A 27957-nucleotide genomic window follows, 5' to 3' on the forward strand; every position below is an offset into this window, starting at 1 on the left:
TGATGAGTTAGCTGTTGTGTTAGTTTAACAAAATCATCTTCTGAAGTCTACTTATATAGAATATAGATATTGATACTTACATGTAACTACATTTGTAGTGCAGGTGGAATACCAATTTCTCTCAGGTGTGTTCAGGATTAAGATAATACACTAAAAATTATGTATTTACAATATCAAGTGGCAAAACAACAGCGCATGAGACCAAGCCAGACCCATAAAATATAAAAATGGCCGTGCATGCTTTTGTTGGAAAAATAGAGCATTCGAAATGAACACTCGATTACTAAATTTCATTTCTACAGTAAATATTGTTTATTGTTTACTAAGCTCCATCACTTTAAATTTCCAAGTGTGGAAACATACATAAAAACTACTGTATTTATGAAATATATATATATATATATATATATATATATATATATATATATATATATATATATAAATGGTAAAGTAAGGTAAATGTGCTGTTGTTGTAGTACTCCTAAAGTAATTTATGGTAAGTAACAATTTAAGTGTCATAAATTGGTACCTTATGAGCTACCATAGCATTTGCACAAACACAAAAAAATGACCAGTCACTGCAAATGCTGATTGTACCTTTAATCTTTCGAAATAGTGGTATGGAAAAGTTCTGCAATACTTTCTCTCATGATATGAATCGTTACATCATCACATGGCCTATTATTTATTTGTTTGTACAAAGCAGACATTTCTGAAAATTGTAACATAGTGTAATGAACTTTTTCTGAGGATAAACGTCAAGTAGAATGGCTCAGATTTGAGATAGCCCGCCTTATATTTCGGTCTATATAGCCATACAGAAAGTAAACAAGCTTAGTAATGTCAAAATGCAATGCAAGCACTGTCAAAGTGCAGTCTTAATAATGTTCATGACCCAAATATCAATAGCCCATTTCAATATGTCTGATTTATGTTTAGTTAACTCCTGCATTGGTAAAATACAAAAATAATCGAAAATCAATTGAAACAAGGTTTGCTGTGTCATGAGAGTGGTAAAGACTCTCATACGTTATAGCACCGTTTACCATAACAAAAAAAAAACAATGACCTGTCTATATCTCAAAAATACAGAAACAGAAGTTAATTAAAAGTTAACATAAGCAGATTTTGTCTTCTTCCTCCTGTTACATTCCACATTTGTTCATTAAAATATAGATTATATAATAATAACATATAACTTACCAGAACTATAAGTTAGAGAACATCTACAGATGTTTGTCTACTAGTAATTACTATATTTCGAAACCCAAATTTAGTTGTTAATAGTTAGTTTAGGGTAGACATGGTCTGTTATACTATGTTACAAAGCATCAGTCTCTGTCAACACTATGAAATCACTGGCACTCCACCAGGAAACTCCAGTATTAATATTATTGATGAAAAACAGTAGCACTGAGATCTAAATGATGGTATTGTGCTATAACAGCATACTTGACCACACCAGCAGAGGTCACTCAGCTCAACATTTCATTAATTGTAAAATTAGCATTTTAGATTCAGAAAAACAAGAGATTTCACAGTCTTGAAAATAAATATTGTTCTCTTTTTTGCTTCAGGTCAATGTGATTTGTTTACTTTATCAGATGATGTAGAAAAAATGAATGCACACACCTTCAAAACAAAATGCCACTCATAACGGAATGATACCATGTGTAGGTGTCGAAATGCATTTTATAAACGTCCATAAAGGAGAGGTGAGGTAAACATGAATTTAGTTAATCTTATGCTTAGTAACAGAAAATGAATAGCAGTCACCATTACCCTCGATACACTGGCTGGTAATGTACGTAGCACAGTCTTAAGCTGCTGTTCAAGGCACTCTTGCAGGCTTGTTCACCTGAAACGTACAGTTAAAGTTCTCTCATTTATCAGTGCAATTTGTAGTTTCTTTTCTAGCATGCGATAATGTGTTTTGAAACTAGTGCGTTGTGAAGTTAGTGAACGCTGCAGGACGTGGTGAAAAATTCACAGTGAAGTCATGATCGTGATCATCGCTCCAACCTCCAAAACACTGTTTGACCTAAACCTCAGTCTTTCATTCACTTGTCCAGTTTATGCACATATGCAGACAGAGCTTATATTTACAGAAGTATAAACAGTGTCTATACACATCTACACAAGTTTAAGGGCATATTACTGTACCTAATAGCATTTACATATGTGTACAGCTCAAGGTGATTCTTCACAAACACAAGCAAGCTAAATAGATTTCGATGAAAAATATACATTCTGTACATATGCCTATGTAAAACTTCAGTTATTCTACAAAGGCTATGTGAATATGTACAATAATACCGAATATACACTACAGATGATATGTCTACATTGTTGGCCTTAATATTTACAAGTTCATATGGGATTACTACATTGTAAGCGACTACATGCTATTAACTGCAACAAATTGAATTGCACACCAATAGGTCTAACCAGCAGTCTAAAGAAACTCTGAAGTATTTTTGGCGACCGAGTGAGAAGTATAAATTCAGTGATGGTAAAGCTACATGGTCCTATTTCTAGAACTAGGAACCTCGCTGGGGGAAGAAGGTGCCGTCCATGAGGGCGAGTGCACAGCAGGAAAAGCAAATAATTCTTGGTTAGGGGTGGCAGTCATTGCCGGCCAGTGGTCCATGCCTAAGTGTGGAGCAGTCAGCATCTTTCCATAAGGGTTACCAGGCATCATAAAACTGCCCTGGTGTACTTGTGAAGTGTCAGTCACCATCACAGAGGCATGGAAATCAATCCGTGGCCATGAAAGATGCAGCTGGGAAGCATTCAATCTTTCTATTGAACCTGGAGCCTAAAAAAAAGACATCAGAGAATGAATAAAGGATACATACTAGGAGACATAAAATCATCTAGGGCTGTCATGATTCCTCAATTCACTTAATTAAAAAAAATCCTCATCTGCAATTTGCGCCGTGTCGAGTAAATGGACAAATACTGGAAGTGGCACATTCTAAGGACGAGAATCCATTAAATGCATTATTAGACTGTTTTCCAAGGCTGCATGATATATTAAACCTATTTAGAAGTCGTAATAAAGCATAATGCTGTGATTAGATTAAATAAATCTATGCGATGCAGGTTTTTAAAACTTTCCATAATATACAGTTTAGGTCAAAAATTTACATAGACCTTGCAGAATCTGCGAAATGTTAATTATTTAACCAAAATAAAAGGGATCAAACAAAATGCATGTTATTTTTTTATTTAATACTGATCCAAATAAGATATTTAAGATATCCCAGTCTTCTGGGAAACATGTAAGTATCTTCTGTAGATTCTGAAGGCAGTACGAGAAAAATATCACATTTAGGCAAAATAATAATAAAAATGTACACATCTTCATTCTGTTCAAAAGTTTACACCCCTCTTAATGCATAGTTTTTCCTTCAGGGGCATCAGTGAGCATTTGAACCTTCTATAATAGTTGCATATGAGTCAAATTTCTTGAAATACACAGAAATGCTGAAAAACCAAAGAATTTGTGGGACCTAAAAGATTTTTCTGAAGAACAGCAGGCAGTTTAACTGTTCAGGACAAACAAGGGACTCATGGACAACTATCAATTTAAAAAACACAGCTGTGGATCATTAAGGTAACAACACAGTATTAAGAATCAAGTGTATGTAAACTTTTGAACGGCATCATTTTTATAAATCCAACTATTATCTTCTCTTGAGAGCTATATACAAACATATTTTATGAGAAAAATCATATTCAGGGGTGCGTTTCCCAAAAGCATCGTTAGCCAACTACCATAGTTGCGTCGTTACCAATGTAGTTGAATGATTGGGTGTTTCCCAACACCATAGTTCAAAGGAACATTCGCAAACAGCGTCACAAACTTACTTGGTTGGAACTATAGCTCTCGACCTGTGGTTAGAAGCATAGTTTCTTGTTAGTAAGACATGTGGGCTTAATAAATTATGTTCTTGGTCACAGTTTGCAAGCTAACACGCAGTACAATCTGTATCCTCAATTTTATCTAAATATAAATGCATTTTAATCTATGTATTTTTGTGCGTCCTCTATAAGCGTTGTTTATGAATAGTGCGCATGTGCACAAATGCCTGAGGGAACCCCGGAGTATGACGTAAGAGAGAACACGCGATAAATCAAACATCAAATAAAGCGAAATGACAGGGAACAAAAATAGTAAATTAGTCATTAGGTGCCATGTTCAATATAGCTGCAATTTTGAGATCCCTAATCAGTTAAATAGCAGAAGTTATTACTCGGTAACGTCATTAACAACGGCCCTAAGTTGTTGAACTAATGTGGTTCAAACGACAGAGATGCGACCATGTTCGGGAAACAGTCGTGATTAGCTAGTTCGTTTCCACGACAATGCATCGTACTATGGAGGTTAACCAGCGAGTTATGTCGTTGTACAGGAAACGCACCCCAGGTCAGTACTAAATAAAAAATAAGCATTTTGTACAATCCCTTCTACTTTGGTCAAATAATTAACATTTTGCAAGTTTCTTGCTTTTGATACTTTATTTAAAGCACTTGTTATTGCCTCATTGCTATTTCATATGTTAGTTATGCCATTTTAAAGTCTATTATTTGCTTAGGTCTATTTTTATTATCTCAAAAAAAAAAAAAGGATAATTATCCAATTACTTGATTTATCGTCAGATTAATTGACCTCAATAATCGTTAGTGACAGCCCTAAAATCATCATCACAATTGAAAGGAATAGTGAAACTTCAGTCATCATTTAATGTACTCATTACTTTGTTCCAAATCTGTATGAATATTTGGTATGAAAGTATTTTTAAAAACGTCACCTCTATAGCACTCCAGATCCTGGATCTGGTCAGTTGCTGTGGTCTTAGACTGAGGGAGCGTGAGCGTGAAGGTGCCCTCACCCCTTCTGCCCAGTTATCCACCAGTCTATGAAGCTGCTGTGTGAAAGCATCCGTCTTGTTGTTGCTGTTGTTAGTCTGTGCTTGGGCGAGACCAATGGGCTGGTGAGGAGGGGGAGTGGATCCAGGAGGCATTGGGGATGGATTAGAGGCAGCAGACGGTGTTCCAGATCCTATGTAACAAGTCAATTTCAGATGTTTAATATCAAAAAACATGAGGTACAATCCACAGTGTCTTTGATCATGTTAAATAAGTTCACTTCCAGAATAAGAATTTCCTTAACTTACTCACAGCAATGCCATCCAAGATATTCATGTCTTTCTTTCTGTAGTTTTTTTGAGAAAAAACTTTCCAGGATTTTTCTCCATTATAGTGGACTATGGTGGCCAATGGTTTGAAGGTCCAAATTGCAATGCAGCTTTAGAGGGTTCTGATGCATGAAGATGCGTCAGCAGATCGTTTTGGTAGACAAGAGCCTTATTCCTCAGCTGTAATCATGTAGAGTCCTTTAAAGCTGCATTGAAACTGCAATTTGGACTTTCAAACCATTGGCTCCCATTGAAGTCCACTATATTGAGAAAAATCCTAGAATGTTTTCATCAAAAAAAATATTTCTTTATGACTGAAGAAAGAAAGACATGATCAGTTCAAGTGACATGGGGGTGAGTACATTTTAGGAAATTTTTATTCTGGAAGTGAACTTCTTTACTTTCTCCTTTGAACTATAATTAGACTTAATACTGACAATTAAATGTGTCAACAGGGTGTAAAACAAGTCAAGTGTTCAGGCGCAAAAGCTTGGGTGATGCATAACAAGTGTGTTTTCAAATGTAATCAAGGGAGTGATAGAGAGCTATATTGGCCCTTTTGAGAACACTGAGAATGTGACATTTGAGGTAAGTTATAAACTGTGGGCTGACATATTTCAAATTGAGATTGAACTTGTGTAGAAGCATTTGCATTCAGAAACTTGCTTATTGAATATGCTTTAGGCCTAATGCTATTATGGTGGTTACAATAATATGTCCACAGAGGGAAATGTTATTAACATCACAACTAACAACTGGAGCAGGAGTCAAGGTTTCAGCTTAGGCAAATTGTATATTTAAAGTCTAAAGTGTAGAAATTAAGAAAAGATAATAGTTACTGCTGCCACGTTCTTTGCCCAGACACAGGCGTTTAAGTGTTGACCCTACAAAAAGAAAAGTTAGAATTAGTTTTCTGTAGAAAATCACTGCACAAAGAGTCACACAAAGAGGTGGAACATGCCATTTAAATTTTTAAAGTTACAACTGTAATAAAACTGCATTAGAGGTACGTGATTACAAATCAAAACGTTAAAACACTGAAATTAAAGTGAGGATGATTTACAGTGAAGCTCAACTAAAAAACATCTAGAAGCATAACAGCATTGCCATCAAAAACAGACAACTAAATAAAACACAATTTTATAGGGACAGAGGATAAAATAAATCATAAAATACTGGAAGGAAATAGGATGATCAAAGATGAAGCATGAATACTGATAAGCAAAAAGATAAATAATTGATTAAAGTGAGGAAGAGAGTGAGAAAGAGATTGCAGGGGCTCCAACGTATGACATGGAAAATGGCGGAAAGGAGAGAGATACAAACAGATGGACAGAGAAACAGGCCCACTGAGGAATCTAGCGCGTGGTTTACTGCTGGATTTATAGGTGACCTGGGCAGACGCCTGGGGAGAAGGAGGCCAGCCTGTGGACAGAAGTATAGAGATGAGAGAAAGTGTAAGATCCACTACCTCAAGCAACCAGTATCGAGGGTACACACAGAAAAAAGACATTATTTTTAATGCATCCATAATAGCCTAGAATTTACTTAAAGGAGAAGTTTGCTTTCAGAAACAAACATTTACAGATAATTTACTTTCTTTCTTCAGTCGTAAAGAAATTGTTTTTTTTGAGGAAAACATTTCAGGAATGTTTTCGCTATAGTGGACTTTAGTGGTGCCTGTGAGTTTGAACTTCCAAAATGCAGCTTAAATGCAGCTTCAAATGGGCTCTAAACCATCCCAGCCAAGGAATAAGGGTCTTATCTAGCAAAACGATTTTTTATTTTTTTTTGCAATTGATATACTTTTCAACCTCAAATGCTCATCTTGTCTTGCTCTGCGTGTGCTGCTCAGTGCATTCCGGTTCAAGACAGTTTTAGGGTGTATCGAAAAACTCCCATCTCATTTTCTTCTCTAACTTCAAAAACACAGACAAGATGAGCATTTAAGGTTAAAAATAGGAAAAAAAAAAAAAAAAAAAAATATATATATATATATATATATATATATATATATTTTTTTTTTTTTTTTTTTAGAAAATAACCGATCACTTTGCTATATAAGCCCCTTTGTCCACGGCTGGGATTGTTTAGAGCCCATTTGAAGCTGCATTTAAACTGCATTTTGGAAGTTCAAACTCACGGGCATCATTGAAGTCTATATGGAGAACATCTGTATATTTTTGTTCTGGAAGTGAACTTCTCTATTAAATTTATACATTTGGGAATTATATATAAAAGACTTACAGAAAAAGGTTTTCATAGAAAACATTTACATGTGCATGTCTAAAATTTCATAAGGTTTTATGAACCGATATTTTTATTTCTCTGCAGGTGGGTGATCAACTAATATTGACTGGATAATCTTCTCAAATCAATCATTTAAAGTTTGCTGCAAAGCCAGATTATTTTTTTCATGGACATAAGGACTTTTCTCTGAAAGCACATGCTGTGAAAGCAGAATTAAAGTCACCTTGGGCAGGCTGGCTGCGTGGCCCAGGTCCTTCTCCCTGGAGACCAGAGTAGATGTTGTCGGAAGAGAGAGATCCTTTGAGAGAACAGGGCTGTTGGGTCTGAACCGGAACAGACACAGAACAAGGTAGAGTCCCGGTCCCAGAATAAGTTTTGCCATCAGACAAGTTGGAAGCCCTAGCAGGAGACCCATTCAAGCTTGGAGCAGCATCAGCTGAAAGAGGAAAGTTACATGTCAAGATGCTCTAGGGGTAGATTTCAAATGCTAAGATACTTTTTCGATGCCTTAGTTATATATGAATGAGATCTGAGATCTCTCCAACTAACCTGATTTTGTTAAATCACTAGGTTTGCTGCTGTCACTAGTTTTGGAGGCAACATTTCTCAGCTGTTGTACTAGAGGACTGAGAAGTTTGCCAGCTTTTAGCTTGTGTCTGCTGGTCCTGCGCTTGCGTCCAGCAGGGGGCGCTGTGGGTGGGATGTAAAGACCGGGAGGAGGTGGTTTCCCTAATCTGATGTAGAGAAGCTCAATCTCTTCTCGGTGGTGGGCCTCCAATTCGGTTATTTCCATCATATGCCTGTATAAAGATGATCAAGTTATGGTGAGAACCTAAGAATTACTCAGTTTACTTTTTATCTCTCCATCAAAAACACACACAGAGACATGACAGACTCACTTTTCTCTTAGTCTTTGAAGCTCCTTCTTTATATCCGAGTCTTCCATCTCTGAGTCATTGTCACTGCTGACACAGGATCCGTACACCCCTCCTTTTCTGCTTGGCGAATCAGAGCTTTGTACGCTACTACTGCGGCCGGAGCGCCTGAGAAAAGCCACCGCTCTTTTCATGAGGTCACTTCCTCTCCTTTCCGACCTACCATGGCGAGATGGGGTTGTGGGTGCAATTTTGGCAGGGCTGCTCTCGGCCCCAGAGTCAGAAGACATGAAACGGGTGTGAACTGTGACGTCGGCTGAGACTGAGGTCTGTGCCCTTGGCAGCGAGCCTCGTTTGGTCAGAGGAGGTGGGGCGTCCAGATAGAAGTCAGGCGGGGCAGAATATCTACTGCTTTGCTTCCTGCGCGTGACCTCGTCTTCTGTGCTGACCACCGAGAACCTGCCCACAGTAGTAGCCGAAACAGTCGGCTCTTCATACATGGCACACTCTCCCAAAAAGCCGCCAGGGTGTGCTGGAGATGCTGTGCTGCTCAGGCTACGCTGCTTTCGACCTGGACCTGACAGGATGTCAGTGGAGCTAGGCACCATCTAATCCAGAGAATTGAAATCAAACAAACAATGTCCTTATGACCTTTCTTGGCCTTGAAGGTGTCAGTTGCATTGCTGTCTATGTAGGGTTAGAAAGTTCTCGGAACTTCATTAAAAAAAAATTGTACATTGTAATTTGTGTTCTGAAGACGAGATCTTACGGGTTTAGAATGACATATGATTGAGCAATTAATGACAGAATTTTAATTTTTGGGTGAACCATCCTATTAATTAGCTACAGTGGCATTTTAGTGCCACGTAAAAAAAAAAAAAAAAAAAAAAAACTAAGGTTACAAGAAGTCATAATATTTTGAGAATAAATTAAAAACATTTCAAGAATAAAGTCAAAATGTTTCGAGAATAAGGTCGAAATGTTTTGGAAATAAAGTCAAAATGTTTCGAGAATAAAAGTCAAAATGTTTCGAGAATAAAGTCACAATTTTTCGAGAACAAAGTCAAAATGTTTTGAGAATAAAGTCGAAACATTTCGAGAATAAAATTGAAATTACAAGAATAGAGTCTAAATATTTTGACAATAAGGTCAAAATATTTCGACAATAAAGACTAAATTACGAGAATAAAGTCGAAGTGAAAAGACGTGAAATATTATTTCCAAGCATACTGTGAATGTAACACATGGTATGATTTCTGATAATAATCCCACATATATTCAAATAAATTCTGGTGGCCTGCAACTTCTCCCAGTGCTCCCAATCTGGACCATCTGCATGCACAAAATATTCTCAAAACTCAATATTTCAACTTTATTCTCGAAACATTTAAACTTTATTTTTTACAATTTTGATTTTGTTCTCGAAACATTTTGACTTTATTCTCGTAATTTGACTTATTCTCGGAATTTGTACTTAATTCTCAAAACATTTTGACTTAAAACTCAAAACATTTCGACTTTATTCTCGAAACATTTCAACTTTATCCTCGAAACATTTCAACTTAATACTCAAAACATTTTGACTTTATTCTTGAACATTTCAAACTTATTCTTGTAATTTTGACTTTCAATCTCATAATTTTAGATCTTTTTAATTTTTTTAACGTGGCACTAAAACGCGGTCGTAATAAGCAACCATTGTCTTATCATACAAAATTAAATATTTGATAATACAAATTGGCTCCCAGATTATTAAACTAGGAATTAACAATCTATACACTAGAAGCATGCTGTACATGATATACGGTACCTTATATCGACTTCTAGATCCAGAACAAGAGGTAGAGTGTGGCATCACATGTCTCCTTGTCACAGTAACTGTGGAGAAAGATGGCTTTAATTTTATTATTGTTTGTAAATGATAAATGTTTCTTGAAGAGTATTTGTCATGAGAAAAAAAAGATGATGAAATATTGTCTTGCCTCCAACCGCAGAATCGCTGAGAGCACTTAAACTGTCCACACGCTCCGGAATCTGTGGCTGAACGACAAAAAGCAAATGTTTTTAGGTGGTGATACATCAATCACAATCCTGAAAACACACTGCTGAAAACAAGAAAATAGCTACTGGTGACAGTTGAGTGCCTCTTACCAACTGCTCTCCTGCTCTGAATCGTCCCTCTCCCATAAGACTAGGTGTGCTGGTTCCTGACCCTCCCACTGCACTCTCTGGTCCAGGTGGGGATTGGATATACTCTGTTCCAGATCCTGGAGTTTCAGCAGCACTCCCCGATGGGTACATGGGAGCATACTCTTGATACAGTAAATTCCTCAGTTTCTCATCCAGAGTTTTGATAGTGCTGTCTACAAACCCTCCTCTGGTACGCCCCTCTCCATCTGATTCACTAGGGATAAAGTGGTGCTGTGAAGGAGCAGGACTTTGAGGCAGGGACGGTGCCTTAGTTCCACTCACAGTTGATACAGGCTGCTGCAGCACCACAGGCTGCTGTGTACGTTCCGCTCTACTAGACGTAATGGAGTGGAGTTGTTCGCGAGCAGACGTAGTGTCTTGTGATGGAGGTGGCATCACAGAGGATGACCTCTGAGCCCCGCTGCTCACTTCAAGGGACAGAGGCATGACCAAGGGGCAGCAGGGCACATCCTCCACCACGGAGACAGCACATGCAATTTCAGCCATCTGCTGAGCAGTGTGCATGGGGGAAACCGCACCTAATCTGCCACTCTGGGTCTTGTCCACAAAAAGAGAGCTTTGAGGATCCATGCATGGCTGGGATTGTTGCACACTGAGCTGGCCAGAGCCCAAATGTGGCACCTCCTCTGGATGGGAAGCAGGCTGCACTGGCATTGCAGTGGCTTGCAGAGCAGGGGGAGCTTGGGAAAGAGCAGCCAAAGACAGAGGATCAGTAGTGGTCATAGAGAGGGGACTCCAAACCCCATAAGGATCACTTCCTCCAGATGGAGGTGCTGTGGCACAGGCTTCTGAATCTGTGGAATGAAAGAAAACTCTTTTTGTTAGGAGTAGGGGCCGTGCCGATACAATCGTGATAACTAAGACATTACCTATTGATGCAGAGGCAGATCCTGTGCTGGGTTCTGGTGGCTGGGCTGATGCACTCTCTCCAGGCTGAGCTTTCGCATCAGTTATTGTTGTTGTGGATGGAGATTGTGTAGATGGACCTCCATCTGAGGATACATCATGACTGGCAGCAGGAGCCTCTTCCACAGGGCAGATGATGAACCATCTCTTACCCGTGTGCAGGACTGAGCAAAGGACAAAAAGTCATACTAACTGCTTAAGAATTGATACACTCATTCTCCAGCAAACATTTGGTGTGCAGGTGGAAAAATTTACCATTTTGCTGATAAACTGGCTGGGGAGCCCCAGGTTGCTGTCCTTTTATTCCCTGGAGAGTAACAGGGGGCTGTTAGTTTACTTCAATTTAGTCACTTTAGTGAATTTCCCCCCACATATTGCAAATTTAGGATGTCAGTCTGTAACTGACTATCTGTATTACCTCTCCCCCTTGATCTCTAGGAGTTTGTCCTTGCAGTTGACTTGTCCCCCTTTCTGATGTCTTCTCTCCATCCATGTCCTCACTTAGAATGTCCTCTGCCTTGTCAACAATGTCTTTAAGTTGATCTATAAAAATCTCCTTTTCTATTGGTAAAATGAAACCATTTTCCACCTAATACACAAAAGAGAAAACAATCTACAAAGCTGCACAGTTTTAAAGGATAAGTTCACTCCTGAATTAAAATTATCTGATAATTTACTCACCCCCAAATTATCCAAGATGTTTATGTCTTTCTTTCTTCATTCAAAAAGAAATTAAGGTTTTTTGAGGAAAACATTCCAGGATTTTTCCCCCATATAGTGGACTTCAATGTTGGCCAGTGGGTTGAAGGTCAAAATTGCAGTTTCAATGCAGCTTCAAAGGACTCTACACGATGCCAGCCAAGGAATAAGGGTCGTATCTATCAGCCATTTAAAAAAAAATACAAATATAGATACTTTTTAACCACACATGATCGTTTTACTTTAGCTCTGCGACTTCACACATTATGTAGTCATGTTGGAAAGGTCATACGCAGGTAGTTCTTCATCTGTGTACTCTAGTTCAAAAAGGTAGGACAAAAAACCCTCATTTTCTTCTTCAACATCGTTGTTTTACCATTTGTAAAGGGCATTTGACTTTCTTTGCATGTTCGCTTTGTAAACAACGGGTCGGTACTTCTGTCTACGTCACGCGTGACCTTTCCAACATGACTACGCAATGCGTGCAGTCGAGATAGTGCAAGATGAGCATTTGTGGTTAAAAGTATATACATTTTTAATTTCTTTTTAGAAAATGACATATCATTTCCATAGATAAGACCCTTCTTCCTCAGTTGGGATCGTGTAGAGCCCTTTGAAACTGCAATTTGGACCAATAACCAGTTGGTCCCTGTTGAAGTCCACTATATGGAGAAAACATGGAGAACCTTAATTTCTTCAGGAGAGACATGATCATCTTGGATGACATGGGGGTGACTGAATTATTAGGAAATTTTTATTTCAAATCTTAAGCAGCACAATATTGCATCGCATCGTAATGCTCTGAAAGTCAGTGCAGAACCTTAATCTCACCATGTAAGTGGCTATTTCTTCAGGTGCATCTCCATCTAGGTCAAATTTGAAAGTCACCATTTTATGATTGTGTGTCTCCAGCTGGCATTCCACCATTTTGTCGCCTGTATTACTAACCTGGAAGTAAACGGCATGTTAGGAGGTAACTGCAAAAAAAGTTATATTTAAAAAGACTACTTGTTTTATCCTCACATTTAACATGCTTAGCTTTGGCTTGTTAATTTTTTCCTGGCGTGAGCGTGTGCGAGCAGATTTGCGGTGGTGTTTTCTGGGTTTGCCGTCACCTTTTCCTCCACCAATGGGTCCCTCATAGCTGTCACTCATTTCTTTACCAGATCCTGCATCTTGGTTTAGGCTAAACAAACAAGACTAATCTAAAGATAAAATTGCTAGGAGATGATTGTTATATTGTTTTAATGCATTGGGTGGCACCTGCCACTGTAAGTTAGTCAGATACACCCAATGTAAATATAGAATCACATGATGTTTGCATTTGATCAGATAATAGGAATAAGGGAATAACAATTAACTAATAATCTACCTACCTGTCACATATATAACTATGGAATGAAATAGATACAGGTGCCTGTAAGGAAAACACAATTATTTTAATGATGTATGTGGTACTTTGTTTTAAGAATGGATATTATAGTCAGATAACAGAGGCTGCAAAAAATACCTCAGTGCTGGGTTGAAATGGGCTGGGCTCTGGTGCAGTAGCAATAGGCATTGAAGCAGTATCTGCTATTTGCTGAGTTGTACTGGCCATGCCAGTACTCTCACGAACAGCATATACTGTCTGTGTGCCAGCAGGCTGCATATGAGGCTCCACAGTCTCAGGTAGGGCCTGGGCAAGGGTAAACTTTGGCTCTGACTGCCTGTCCTGTGGAGGAGACTGGATCTGAGACATAATGGTGTAAGCTGGGGCCAGGATTTGCAGTTCCTCATGGCGAGGATACTCCTGTTTAAAAAAAATGTTGTGTTTCACTGTGCAACAAGAGTCTTGACCTCAACTGTAAGGCTCAGAATACTATGAATTTTCCTGCATCAATGATTGCTACAACAAGGCACTACTGCACCATTTTGCTGTCCCTCTCAAAAGTAATTACTGTTCTTTAACACTTGTGCGATCTTAGAAATTATACACATTCACCATGCGAAAAACAATCCTTGCACAAAGCAGGAAAGAAACCACATCATTTACCTCAGTAAAAGGTTCAGGAATAGATGGGTCTTGCTGAAGGAGGGAGGCTGGATTAGGGAGGGGAAGGGAGGACTGTGTTGATGGGGGTTGAGTTTGGAAACGGGAACCTTCTGGTGGTGGAACTGGGGAGTACATCTGCTGCAGATGTTCCTCAGGAGGAAGCATGGGTGGGGACAAGGCCATAGCCAGGAGAGGTATAGGGGTATGTACATTCAGAGGGGTGGACACAGGTGTGCCTGCTCCTAGCATGCAGGGTACATTCTGCATTGATAGTATGGGAAGAGGAGCAGCGATAGGGCTTGGTGGGTAGTAGGGGGAAGATACGGGAGGAACATTTGTGGGGTAGGGAGAAGAGTAAGAGACTGAGGAGAAGGGTATTGACTCTGTCCCTGCAGAAGTGCCCCCTTCTGGCAAAAGAGGATATGTCGAAGGAAACTAAAGAATAAAGAGCAAGATAAAAACTGTAAACAGCCAGAGGTAAGCTAGAAAGCTACATGTTTGCGTGTAGAATTAAGAAAATCCCTCCACTTACGCCATTGAACAGATTTCACCCTTGCTAAAGTATGTACTTGTTCTGGTATCTGAGAAACATTATTGCACACATAGGTCTAGTTACAGGTTTGGTGAACTGACCTGTGTGGCAATTTGTAGAGGCTGGAGAAGGGGTTGCTGAAGATTTAGCTGTGGTTGTGGCGGAAGGGTAGTGGTGCTGAGCATTGAAGAAACTGGCTGAAACAAATGCTGTGGAATGGACTGAGCATCTGAAGATGCCTGCACTAGGGTCTGAAATGTTGATAAAGTCTAGGAAAGACAAAGAGAGAAAAAAGAGAAATAAAGAATTATATTAAAATTAAAACTAATTTCAAGAACACCTCTTGCTATGGATTATGCTGGCAATTATATCTTTATCACAGTCTCCGTCAACAATCTGCTAATTTCATGGCATGACTCAAACAGAATTAAAAAAAACTTCCAGAAGATTTAAAAAAAAAAGACTGCGAGGATGTTCATACAGTCTACCTGAGGCGGGAAAGCTTCAGGATGGAAATAGAGATGAAACTGAGAGAAATACAAACACAAGGAAGAACAAAAATCTAAATTAAACTATTAAACTATCACTTTGCTAACACACAGGAATGCATCCGTCCTCATTTAAGGGAGGTCAAACCTATGGAAGCTTTACCTCCTGTGCTAATGGTACGGTTGTCTGGTTTTGCTGTGCTATGAGGGCAGAGGCAGGAATGCTCTGGGGACGAGCATGTGGTACGGGAGTAGCTGGAGCAGAGACGGTCTTAGATGGAACCAATTGTGCGGAAGGCTGAAAAACATTTACGAACACAAATCTTAATACAGGAACACTAAGCATTTCACAGCCAATAGCAGTTCTTCAAGTTATTAGCAAGTCTAGCAACACATGGTTTGATGTGACAGGTAAATTATCGGCTACTGACAGGGTACAAAAAAAGAAAATGTGTGATATCGAACATCAGTGCAGTGATTTGCTCTACACGCAGGGGATGTTGCTCTAAAAGAGACCACGTACAGGGTGACAGGGATAATTTGCAGTGTTGCAGTAGTCATTTATTGTTCAGTCAGCTTGCTGTGCCATCCTCTAGCAGTCTTTTAAGACTGTGCCCTTCAAAAGGACATAATAGTCCCCTGAAGAAATAGCAGTGATTAGAGAAAATTCATTCTGTTTAGTTCCAAAAACAAAGTGCTAATTTCCTCTTGAATGCAACATAGGAATATAACTACGAGAGATTCGGGAGCTATTTCTAAATACATATGAAAGCTGCATTTTTCAAAGAAGGTATAGAAGAAGCTTGGTAAGTATGGGTGAGCTAAAAATGCTGGGAGCATAGCTAGGATGCTTTATTTTTCACCTACCACAAGACCTGATCCAGCTTCACTGTGCTGCATGGAAAAAGACCCTGCTTTCTGATGTGATAGGGGTATGCACAAAGAGCTAACACTTTGGAACTGAGGTACAAGGAACTTGTTAACTCTTGCTTCACCATGGGCATCTTCAGGCTGTACCTGGTCAGTCAGCACAGGGGAAGTAGTACGCCGATTGATGATATGATGTAGACAGTGATTAAGGTGAGACAAATCTGAGCTGTCTCCCAAACAAAGAGAATGTGGACTAATTGAGGACATAGGGGATACTGGAGAGGACGACCTGAGTGGGGATGTTGGATCAACTGGTGAAGATATGGATATGCGTCTAGTAGATGTGTGAACTGGTGAAGGTATAGATACATAGACAGGGGTAAACGCATTAGTATGACTTAGAGATGACGTGTTAGGAAGAGTCGTCACAGGAATCTGTGCAGGAGAATGGCTTAGCACTGGGGAAGGTGGGGTGACTTGAACTGGTATTGAACTTGGCATGTTCTTAAGAACAGAAACTTGCTTTGGCGGCAGTGTAGATATATTTGAAGACTGTGAGGTGTTATAAATTGTTGAGTTGGAGTCTTGATTAATTAGATTAGATGGGAATGATGGTTTTATTGAGGAAAGAGATGGCATGTTTTGGTGGATAGGGGAGGGAGTGGTTGAAAAGGCATGGCCGAGAGACCCTCGACTCCCTTGACCTCCTGACCTTGCAGCCAGCAACATTGCCATACAAGCCTGGCAGTGATGTGGGTGGATATCAGAGTTCCTCCTACTGAATGACACTGTCTGGGTCAGGGAATTCCTATTCACCTGCTCTGAACTATATTCACAGGCTCTGGTGTCATCAGAAACATTAACTGGTGCCTGATCATCATTTGTGAATGATGAAGACCCTATGAAGGCACTTGTAGACAGTGACTGATTGATTTCATCCCTAGAACTTGCTTCAGGTTTGGGACAGCTATAAGCCTGATGATGCAGGCGTTCTAACAAATTCTGCAGGTCAGTTCTCCTCTGTAATGTATCGAGGAATGAGGTGCTGCTACGTCTGGTCGTCGTCAAGTTATTGGAGAATAGCAAAGGTCTCTGGGAGTCACCAGAAATACTGCCATGTCGCTGCAAGACATTTTTTAAATGCATACAGTCATCATAACAAAAAAACTTAGTGCTAAGGGAAGAAAATAATGGGGATTAAGGGTGTGTTCACACTTGTTATGTTTGGTTTGATTAAAACGAACTCTAGTGCAATTGCTCTGTTAGTGTGGTTCATTTGAGTAAATGAATGTGCTAAAAAGATGGGTCTCGGTCTGCTTCCAAACAAACTCTGGTGTGGTTCGATTGAAATATGAGTTCAACAAATACTTCTAAACTAACCAAAAACAGGAAGGGCAAACATGGAGCAACGTGCCTTTTATGATGCCTCTTTGTGAATTTGCAAGTGGTGAAAATAAAATCATATACATGCATCAATGAGCAGGCTTAGTCCAGCAGATAGCATTTGGTGTCATACACCCTCAGCTCAGTGAATGTATTGCTTATGCCTTTAGATTCTGTGTATTTAGGTTCGTTGTCAAAAATCCCAGTGTGAACGCTAAGTGGACCAGGACCAAATGTATAATTTTCCTTTTCGTCCATACCAAATGAACCAAGTTACAAGTGTGAACACACCCTAAGATGGTGCTCTTAGAGCTGAGGTGCCCAAACGTGGTCCTGGAAGGCCGGTGTCATGCAGAGTTTAGTTCCAACTTGTCTGAACACACCTGCTGGGAATTTTTAGTATATCTAGCAATCTCTTAATGGCTCAGGTGTGTCTAATTGAGGTTGGAGCTAAATTCTGCAGGACACCGGCCCTCCAGAAGTATGGCCCCCTACAAAGTAAAGCTCAACTGCAGTGATAAAGTAAATTTTGTTACAAACTTACAGGTGATTGCTGGTAGGTGCTCTGATGCAGGTGCACCGAAGATTGTTGAAAAGCCCCTTGATGTAGTTGATGAGTTGACTGTTGATATTGCTGGTGCAACTGAACGGTGGGTTGTTGCTGGGGTGCTTGTAGCACCAAACCATGGGCCTGTGCTTGTACAGCCTGGTGCTGGGGAGCAATAGGATGTTGTTGAGTCCCATGGAGTAATTGACCTATGGTTTGTTGTGGGACACCTTGGGGCATTTGTACAGCAGGTTGTTGTTGAGTCCCCAAAGGCAGGTGTGCAGTAAATGGCTGATGGGCGCTTTCTGGCAACTGAGCCAGAAGCTGTGCTGGAGGGCTTAAGACCCTTTGGGCAGTGGAAATGGACTCAGAGAGGGAGGTGCTGTCTAGGTTGCCCGAAGTGCCTGTAACCATTGTTGAGCCTGCACTGCTGTCTGCTGCATTAATTTGGAGAAACGACACAAAGTGCATATTTAAGTTACTAAAGCAAGGGTAATTTTTGCACACCTGCATTAAAGGAAACCCCAGGTATTAAAACTTGTATGGCTTAATATAATGTAAATGAGGTCTCTTACTGAAATACGTAGTAGAAAACCCATTAAAGACTTATTTAAGAGTTATTTAATAAAATCCACATCCTTTTGTACATAATTTTGACTATGGGGCACCACTATTGCTGCACTCGGTGAGCTACTGGCACTACCTCTTGCTATTTTTACAGCGACACAACTCAGAATACATAAACTCAGAAAATAAAATACTGATACAATGCACATTGTGTGGCTTTTGGTTGTAAATTTCAGTCGAAGGGCAACAAGAGAAGCAATGTAAGTCTTCACTGCGAGTGATAAAAAGATGGAGAAAGGAATGGGAAGATGCCTGTGGATTAAAAAAAACTTCCTAAAGACCCGTGTCTTTGTTCTCTCTACTTCAGCCCCAATGCCTTTGAGGCTTTTAGTAGACCACAACTACAAATGGCAGAGAGAAGAAACCCTAGATGCCATCCTGGCAAGATGTAAACATTCCAACAATTATCATGATGCCGCAGCCAATAAAGCGGTTTCTCAACATCGATTTCACTCAATATCCGGGGGCATTTAGACTCGTAGTGGGAAAAATCGATGGTACGGCATTTGGTTTAAGCCTATGCTTATATCTGTCGCAGTCTGTAAGCTCTTTCAGTATACTAATCGTATTAGTATTTTATTTTATTTTCCGAGTTGTGTTGTGGTAAAAATAGCAACAGGTAGCACCAGTGGCTAACCGTGTGCAACCATTTCATGTCATAATATCGCCCCCCTATAGTCCAAACATGTTTAAAATTATGTGGGTCTCTCCATCTTTTGTATGGGTAGAAGAACTATCTCACATGTAGCTGTAGTCGCACTGTTTGGGGCACTGCAGACCAGACTGACTGCTTCAGTCGGTAGCTCCTCTGTTTCTGCTGGAAGACTGGGTGGTCCCCCTACTGGTGGTCCTGTGGAGGGCACCTGAAGGAGATTCTGTGTTTTGGTGCTTCTCTCTTCTGTCTTTCCATTACAGCCTGAGACGTTCCGCTGTCGTCTCCACTTTATTAGAGACACACGATCACGGATAGACTTACCCACTATCTTCACATCAATCTCTAAAAAGAAGCCAGAGTCCACCTGCCAGAACATATCATTAAACAACTCTTTAATAGTGACTGTTACTTTTTGAATTTATTATGTATATTCCAAATATCATGTTTGTTTACCATTTCCTGGGCAACTGTTTCTGGGACTTCTGTGTCCAGGTCAAAGGCGAACTCGATAGCACCACTGTCCTTATACTTCCCCTTAAGTTTCTTCTGGTCTTCAACCCAAAGCCTTAGAGCGATGGAAGACTTCTTGCCGTCATCTTCCTCAGCCAGCTCTACTCTTACTCCAGTATCCTCCGCAAAGAATGCATGATTTAGTAAGTCCTTTATGGAGTACCTTTAAAAAACAGAAACGTGAAGTTTGGTTTGTAAAGATCTGAAGAAATTGGTAGTGCCAACAGTGCAATGATGTTGACCGATTAATGACTAACACATCTAACAACCAGGGTTGAACTGATGTCATTCAAGGTTCATAGAACTGCAAAAGCAAATAATAGTTAAACAAAGCTGCAGCTTTCCAAGAAAAGGTTGTCTCATCATATGATGTGCCACATCTGACAAGAGCATAGGCTTGTTGACCTTTATGGTTATGTGACAAGAGACTATTCAGCTGATGGACTCACCTTTCTTCCCAGCGATGGCAGATACACTCTCCAATGATTTCTTTTATTTCAGGCAGGGTCACCTTACTGTAACTGGCTGGCTTCACACCCTGTGTGGTGAATTAAAAAGAAGCCCAACACACACACACATACATTTTCATCGGAAACCCCTTGTGAAAGGACACTGAAAGGACATTTTACAGCAAAAAAAAGTCAACACATTCCTTTCTACCTGATTGCAAATAAAGAAAATGATGCGGATCTACCAATGAACATAATTATTATCTACAACAGGTGTACAGTACATAAATTCTGCCATTTAACTGAATGGGAAAAATGTATAAATGAATGCATTATACATGTTTCATGAGCATGGCCTAACTTTGCTAAACCAGATAATGCATTTTTTCACTGAAGTAATATTCCAATATAAAAATATGAACGTCAGGTCAGCGAGGAACACTTTGCTCTAACTTACGCTTGTAACTTTGCGATATATTTGTGCTGCGTTTTGGCACTCTGAGTATGGATACTCAGATGTGGCCATTTCTAGCATACACATCCCAAATGCATATACATCTACGGATTCATCGTAGTGCTCTTCATACATCTCTGGAGCCATAAACTCAGGAGTGCCTAAAATAGGAAGAAAAACCAAGAGGGAGAAAATTCGTTAACTACATGGATAATGTAGTCTTTGAAATTCCACATAACAAGCAACAGTCTACATCTTCTAAACAGGCTATATAAATGTTGTATTCACTGTCCTGACTATTACCGATTACACTTTTGGCAAAGGAAGTTCTTTTTAGAGTGGCCAGGCCAAGATCTCCAATCTTGACTGAGCCTGTAGGACCAGTGATGAAGATGTTGTCACACTTCAGGTCCCGATGGATGATGGGAGGGGTTCTCGTATGGAGAAAGTGAAGACCTTTTAGGATCTGTCTGCACCAGCTTCGTAAAACCTTTGGTTTCATCACCTTGAAACGCTTCAGATACCTACAAATGAACAGAAACAGGGTTGTCTTTACAAATCTCAATATGTAATCATTATATTGTAGACAAAGTTGAAATTGAGCAGTAATGACTTACGTTTTCAGAGTTCCAGATGTCATCAGTTCAGTGACTAAAACGATGCACTTCTTTCCTTTAAGAGGAGATTCCCAGAAGTCATAGAAGCGCACAATGTTTGGATGCTGAAGACCTTTTAACATTTCTGCCTCCTCTTTAAACCTCTGACGTTCCACTTTGGACAGCTTACGATCCTGGGATTGCAAAGGTGTCGGCATTTGTTTGGTTGAGGTTCCAGGCACATTCCAAGAAAAAAGTGAAAGAGACAGAAAGACAGGTTGAAAGAGAGATGGATTGATAAACATAAAATGATACATGCCACACTGTTGTGAAAACTCAATTACCCTCTTTTCAGGGAAAAGACAGTTCAATGAAATAACTACTGACCAGTGAAGACATACATTCTGAAGACATTTAGGTCAATCTTTATTGATTTAAAGCAAGCATTCGCTGTAATAGCTTTTTAGGGGTAGACAATATATCTGTTTTATTGTATTTGTGTATCTGTGAGCATGATATGACTAAGAAAGTCAAGACGAAGATCAAAGACAGTCAAAAGATAAAAGCAACTAAACTACAGTTATTAAAGCATATTGCTGGAACATAAAAGACAAAATATGCATGCTCCTCCAAGAGAGGGATGTGTGATTAACATATTGTAGCCCTTTGATATGCAGTACTGTGCAGAAAATAAAATTAAAACAAACTCGCACTAAAATTTTGTATTGGGGCTTGTCTGATGATCTGAATAGGACTGAATCGACATGAAGGTAAAGTCATTCAGTGTACAAAATTTTACTACAAAATGCAGTTGGGTTAAAGCGTTAGCTTACCCTAAAATGAAAATTCTGTCATTAATTACTTATGGCGTTACAAACCTATAAGACCTTCGTTCATATTCAGAACGCATATTAAGATTTTTTTGATGAAATCTGAGAGCTTTCTGACCCTGCATAGACAGCAATGCAACTGACACGTTCAAGCCCAAGAAAGATAGTAAGGACACTGTTAAAATAGTCCATGTGACATCAGTGGTTCAACCCTAATTTTATAAAGCTGTGAGAATACTTTTTGTAAAGTGCATGATAAATAAAGATATTGTCTCTCAAAAGAAAGTGTTGAATCTGCCGCCTTAACAAGTCATAATATTTTCGAATCTTCTGCCTGTAACCGATATACACCACTAGGTAACATATTAGCATAATCACTTCCGCTAGTTAGTGTGTTTAGACGCTGTGTTCTGCGCTGTGAAAGCAAGTTTGTTTTGTTTTCATTCCCAAAAGATGATAATGTGAAGAATCAGTAGCTAAAATATTTTTCCCCACGATACCACAGCAATACAATTCAAATGTTTTGTTGTGTGCTCATCATTTTACTGAGTACTGCTTCTCTAATTTTGGCGAGTTCAACACAGGATTCGCTAAAAGCTTGTCCATGAAAGATAAGTCCGTACCTTCTTTATTTCAACCAATAAGCATCTCTATACCACAACCTTTAAGTATGATTAATACGTTATGTGTACATTTTCAATTGAGTGCTCAAAATATCAAGGTTTTTGGGTTGTATACCTAGTGCAGCTTTAAGTTTCCAGGTAACGTTAACCCACAATATTACTGTCTTACTGAAATAGTTCTCATAATTCGCTGAAAACTCACTATTTCCTAAGAATTTGTTTATTAATGTAGACTTTTCTAAAAGTAAAGAATGTAGACATGTTTTGATTTACAAACTGTATTGTTTCATCAGTTAGTCACATAAGCACTTGGTTAACGTATCCACCATTATTATTTTGTGAAGTCTTTACAGTTTAGCAGCTAAACTTTAGCTATGGGCACGATTCGCTTGTATACAGAAAGACCAATCACAACAGACTTAGCCAGCTGACCAATCAGAGCAGAGTAGGCTTAATGGAAGGGAGGAGTTTACCGACCTTAAAAGACTAGTTCACTTCCAGAACAAAAAATGACAGATAATGTACTTACCCCTTTGACATCCATGATGTTCATGTCTTTCTTTCTTCAGTCGTAAAGAAGTTATGTTTTTGAGGAAAACATTTCAGGATTTCTCCCCATATAATGCATATGTATGGTGCCCCCAAGTTTGAACTTCCAAAGTGCAGTTTAAACGCAGCTTCAAAGGGCTCTAAGTGATCCCAGCTGAGGAAGAAGGGTGTTATCTAGCAAAACGATCGGTTATTTTCGAAACAAATTGACAATTTATATACTTTTCAACCTCAAATGTTCCTCTCGTCTCTGCATAGTCTATGCATAGTCTGTGAGATTGTCTAGATGTCGAAAAACTCCCATCTTGTTTTCGTCTTCAACTTCAAAATCGTCCTACATTGCTATTTTTTTTAATTTTTTTTCAAAGAGAGTTTGATCTTCTTTGTATGTTCACTTTGTAAATACTGTGTCAGTACTTCTGCAGCGTTGTAGGATGATTTGGAAGTTGGGAAAGAAAATGAGATTAGTTTTTTTTACATACCCTAACTGCATTGATCTGGATCTCACAGACTACACATGTGCATAACAGAGACGAGACAAGATGAGCATTTGACCTTAAAAAGTATATAAATTGTCCATTTGTTTCATTTTGCTAGATAAGACACTTCTTCCTTGGCTGGGATCATTTAGAGCCCTTTGAAGCAGCGTTTAAACTGCATTTTGGAAGTTCAAACTCAGGGGTACCATAGAAGTCCACTATATGGAGAGAAATCCTGAAATGTTTTCCTCAAAAACATCTCTTTACGACTGAAGAAAGAAAGACATGAACATCTTGGATGACCAGGGGGTAAGTACATTATCTATTCATTTTTGTTCTGGAAGTGAACTAATCCTTTAAGCTCAGAATGGCTTAAGAATGAATCATTCCGAAATCATTGCAAAATGATTCTAATATTAAATGTACTGTATATTCTAAGAAAATTGCAATGTTTTCTGAATCAGATGCGTTTAAACCTGTTGTAGGAGACTCTAACCCAATATTAGGACACTTTAAAATACAGTATGACCTATTCTTGAATAAATGGTCTAATGGGTTTAGAACGACATGAGGCTGAGTATTAAAAGACAGAATTTGAAAGAACCCTTTAAAACTAATGGGTATAGCAGTTGTGCTAGGCTTGAAAATGCTACAGTTAAAGTCATTAGTGTTCACATGCTAGTGTGTAGCTATGGTCAAGAAGCTGACCAAATCAATACCTTTGCATCTGCCCTCTTCCTGCTGCTAAATTTACTAAACGCTGACAGGGAGTATCTGTAACATCTCTGTCCCTCACAATCAGGCGATGTGCAACCCCATAAAACCTCTGAGACTCACCCCCACACTGCGCCATCTAATACCCCGCATGAACTCGGAGACACACACACAGACGTATATATCATTCGACCTCCCCCATTCTTAATTTTCCATCCAATTTACTGTAAGTCTACAAGCACTTCAGACCAAACATGTTGCCAGATACCTAGAGGCTGTTTCTATCAGAGTGACTCACAAATGAGAAGAATCAGAAGCAGTGCTTCTTCTTCTTCTTACATGCAATGCTGGAACAAATTAGGAAGGTAAATACCTGACATAGTATTTGCATTCAATTTGCTTTTCTGATTGCATTTAAACACGAATAAATTCAACACTGCAGCTTTGATTATTTTCAGGGGTGTGTTAAATCAGAAGCTCCCACAAAAGGAAATGAGCTTCTCGCTTATGGCAAGGGCGTGGCTCTAAGATCATTTCCTGAGATGTGTCTCAAATAAAGACTCCATCACACACAGCTTTTTTATGCATTCTGCGTGCTCTGTCATCTCTGTCAGACAAATGAGGGATAAGTCAGGTTGGGCATTCAGCTGTGCATAAAATGGTCCATTAGGAATATCTTTTATGTTGTCTTGAGAATGCTACTCCCTGATGTGAGGGAAGCCATGTTCTTTAGTACACAACCATCTTCACCTCATCTGACCTGTTTCTCTGTCTCTTCCTTTCTCTTTTCCCCCCTCCTAGCAGATTTGAAGGCCTCAGCGGGTTTTAGCTTTCTAAGACGGCTATGCTCAGCAGTCAAAATATGCTTCTAATTCCCTCCACGTGATTTTAAGATTCACAAAGCTGGATAAATCCTATCCGAAACCCGACAGCGTGCCCCAAATGATGTCTGTAATACATACAGTAGCACAGAATAAAGTGGAAAAATTTCACAAATATTCACATCTATTGTCTGACTGGAAGTTCCATCTTTTATAACACTGCAAAATCTAGAACATCCTCATGTATAACAGTCATAACTGCCTAGTCATCCTTCCATGGACGGCGAATGCAGAAATTATCCTGTCTTCCCAAAATGAAAATAAGTAGCATCTTCTTAGTAGTCTATGAGGAGCGTTTCAGCTGATTGTGTACAGTGAAAATAAGGTGTGGGGCACCTTATGTCACTGTATGTAAATATTACAGTGTGTTTTCAAGATGTTTTGATCTGGTAAAACATGACTGTCTTGTTTCTGGTTTAGACCTGAAAATAATGTCAAAATTGTTGCAATAGCAGAATGTTTTATAATAGAAAAATGTTTTACTATTGCATCATTCAGCAGGTAAGTGCACATGACCAGACCTTATCACATGACCCCGATGCAGAGGGGACTGACTGATCCTCCAGGGATGTGCACTGCTTCTCTACAGAGTTTGTTTGTTTCCACACCCTTCAACCTTTCTACAGTAAATGTCTACTTCAAAGATTTGTAAGTGTATTAACTAAATTTTAACACTTTGCATTCTCAGATGAACTCAGCTGAACCTCAAATGATTCGAGACTACAACACGGAAACACTATTAAACATAGGCAATCTGATCTAGATGTGGTCATGGTGATTCAATTTCTCCATTTTACAATCAATAGTGCTGATAAAAGGAGGAGGCCGTATCAGATGACCTGGCAAACTTGTACAAGAAACAGGCGTTTTGAATGGCAAAGGGATCAATCAGAAAAATGAAGACCTTTTTGTTAATAACAAACTACGCAGTAACTAAATCTTTGATTACAGTTCAGTTTTAGCTTCTGAACAATCAATATCCTACAAATATGTCACCCTGGAGCACAAAACTAGTTTTAAGTAGTACAGGTATTTTTGTAGCAATAGCAAACAATACATTGTATGAGTCAAAATGATACATTTTTCTCTTTTAAAAATCATTAGGATATTCAGTAAAGATCATGTTCCACATTGCAAAAAAGGTTTATCTTACTTAGTATTTTTGTCTTGTTTCTAGTCAAAATATCTAAAAAAATTTTTAAATTAATATGCATTTACTAGATAAGCAAAATGACACAAGATATTTCTTGTTAACAGGGGGGAAACATTAAGTGCATTTTGCTTAAAACAAGACTAAATATCTTATGTCATTTTGCTTATCTAGAAAATGCATCTTAATTTAAGAATTTTTTGATATTTTGACTAGAAACAAGACAAAAATACTAAATAAGATATGCCTGTTTTTTAAGTGCATGAAGATATTTCGTAAATGTCCTACCTTAAATATATCAAAACTTAGTAATATGCATTGCTAAGAACTTCATTTGAACCAATTTAAAGTCGATTTTCTCAATATTTTGATTTTTTGCACCCTCAGATTCCAGATTTTCAAATAGCTGTATATCACCTATCCTAATAAACCATACATCAATGGATAGCTTATTTATTCAGCTTTCAGGTGAATAAGAAAATGACCCTTATGACTTGATTTGTAGTCCAGGGTCACACATACAGCTTGGACAAGTTCCAACAGATCTGTTGGTTATCTGGCACTTTTTTCTTTGCTACAATAATATTACAAATAATATATCAACAAATTTGGGAAGCCTTTACAGTAAAAAAGCAAAAGGTGAAAGGTAAACCATTGCACGGTTTAAAACTCCAGTGATTAAAATTGATCATTTTCCTTACCTGAAGTTCACACCAGGCCACCTCCACCCATGTCTCAGTGTCCAGTCCCTTATAAACCGTTTTGAAGGACCCTCTTCCAAGCTCAATATCAAACTTTAGAAAGCGTCCACTTGGAGAGGTGGACACTGCTTTCATTTCAGCCTCTTCCTCATTCTCATCACTCCCAGCTTTCCCCACACTCCTGGATGTTTCAGGTGGTTCAACATCATGTTTCTCCTCAGCTTCGCTTGTCTCTGGCTCTTTGGTGAGGTTCTCATTCACACCGTCCCCCTGTCCCACTTGACTATCTGCATTGAAGCTCCTCTGGGCCACAATATGTGCACTTTTAACGGGACTGCTGGTGATGTCACACTCTGAAATCTCGAATTCTTGATCTTCTGACTCAGAGAACCACAAACTTCTGCGTATAAATCTTTGCCGGACCAGACTTTTGTAATCGGATAGGGGGTATGTGGTTGGATCGCTGGCCCCTCTGTGTGCTGCAACTGCGGGGTCCGTGTGAGTGGGATGTTCATGGCCATTCTCATAAATTACAGTCTTTCTTGAGGGGACAGAAGGAACTGTGAAGCCCACAGCCTGCTGCTCAGAGTTGGATCCAGTCAGGTTTTCCATGACCAGTGAGTCGCTGGACACTCATCTGTGACATTCAGCCGTTCGCATGGTCCTTCTTGAATGAATGCACCTGCAATATGGCAAGCAGTTTTAACATTTATTGCTTAAACTATGCCGAATCTATTTT

At 39.1% G+C, this 27957-nt stretch overlaps 1 protein-coding gene across 1 annotated transcript; it reads right to left on the reverse strand.

Annotated features, from left to right (window-relative positions):
• Positions 1-579: 579 nt before the first annotated feature.
• Positions 580-27868, reverse strand: wnk2 (WNK lysine deficient protein kinase 2). Its single transcript, XM_073825836.1, has 29 exons — positions 27219-27868; positions 21313-21485; positions 20999-21219; positions 20699-20856; positions 20242-20330; positions 19736-19955; positions 19370-19646; positions 17998-18437; positions 15364-15498; positions 15201-15239; positions 14814-14981; positions 14181-14615; positions 13656-13937; positions 13522-13562; positions 13169-13331; positions 12977-13093; positions 11865-12035; positions 11702-11753; positions 11410-11610; positions 10481-11334; positions 10312-10369; positions 10140-10207; positions 8354-8937; positions 8004-8254; positions 7678-7890; positions 6531-6629; positions 6044-6088; positions 4818-5068; positions 580-2818 (listed from the first exon to the last, which is right to left on the reverse strand). Exons 1-29 carry the CDS (start codon positions 27828-27830, stop codon positions 2519-2521), a joined length of 6717 nt encoding a protein of 2238 aa, XP_073681937.1. The 5' UTR covers positions 27831-27868; the 3' UTR covers positions 580-2518.
• Between the last annotated feature and the right edge of the window lie 89 nt (positions 27869-27957).

Source organism: Garra rufa, chromosome 20, assembly GCF_049309525.1.
Source record: "Garra rufa chromosome 20, GarRuf1.0, whole genome shotgun sequence".
Lineage (NCBI taxonomy): Eukaryota > Metazoa > Chordata > Actinopteri > Cypriniformes > Cyprinidae > Garra > Garra rufa.

Bases quoted from the DNA above. Each gene is read 5' to 3' on its own strand.
- wnk2 (XM_073825836.1), bottom strand. From the start codon at position 27,830: ATGGAAAACCTGACTGGATCCAACTCTGAGCAGCAGGCTGTGGGCTTC. The intron at 11,754-11,864 runs GTAATACAGATA...GTTACTCTCCAG, and splicing joins CTAGAGATCAAGGGGGAGAG to GGAATAAAAGGACAGCAACC. The intron at 11,611-11,701 runs GTAAATTTTTCC...TCCTTTGCTCAG, and splicing joins GCCAGTTTATCAGCAAAATG to TCCTGCACACGGGTAAGAGA.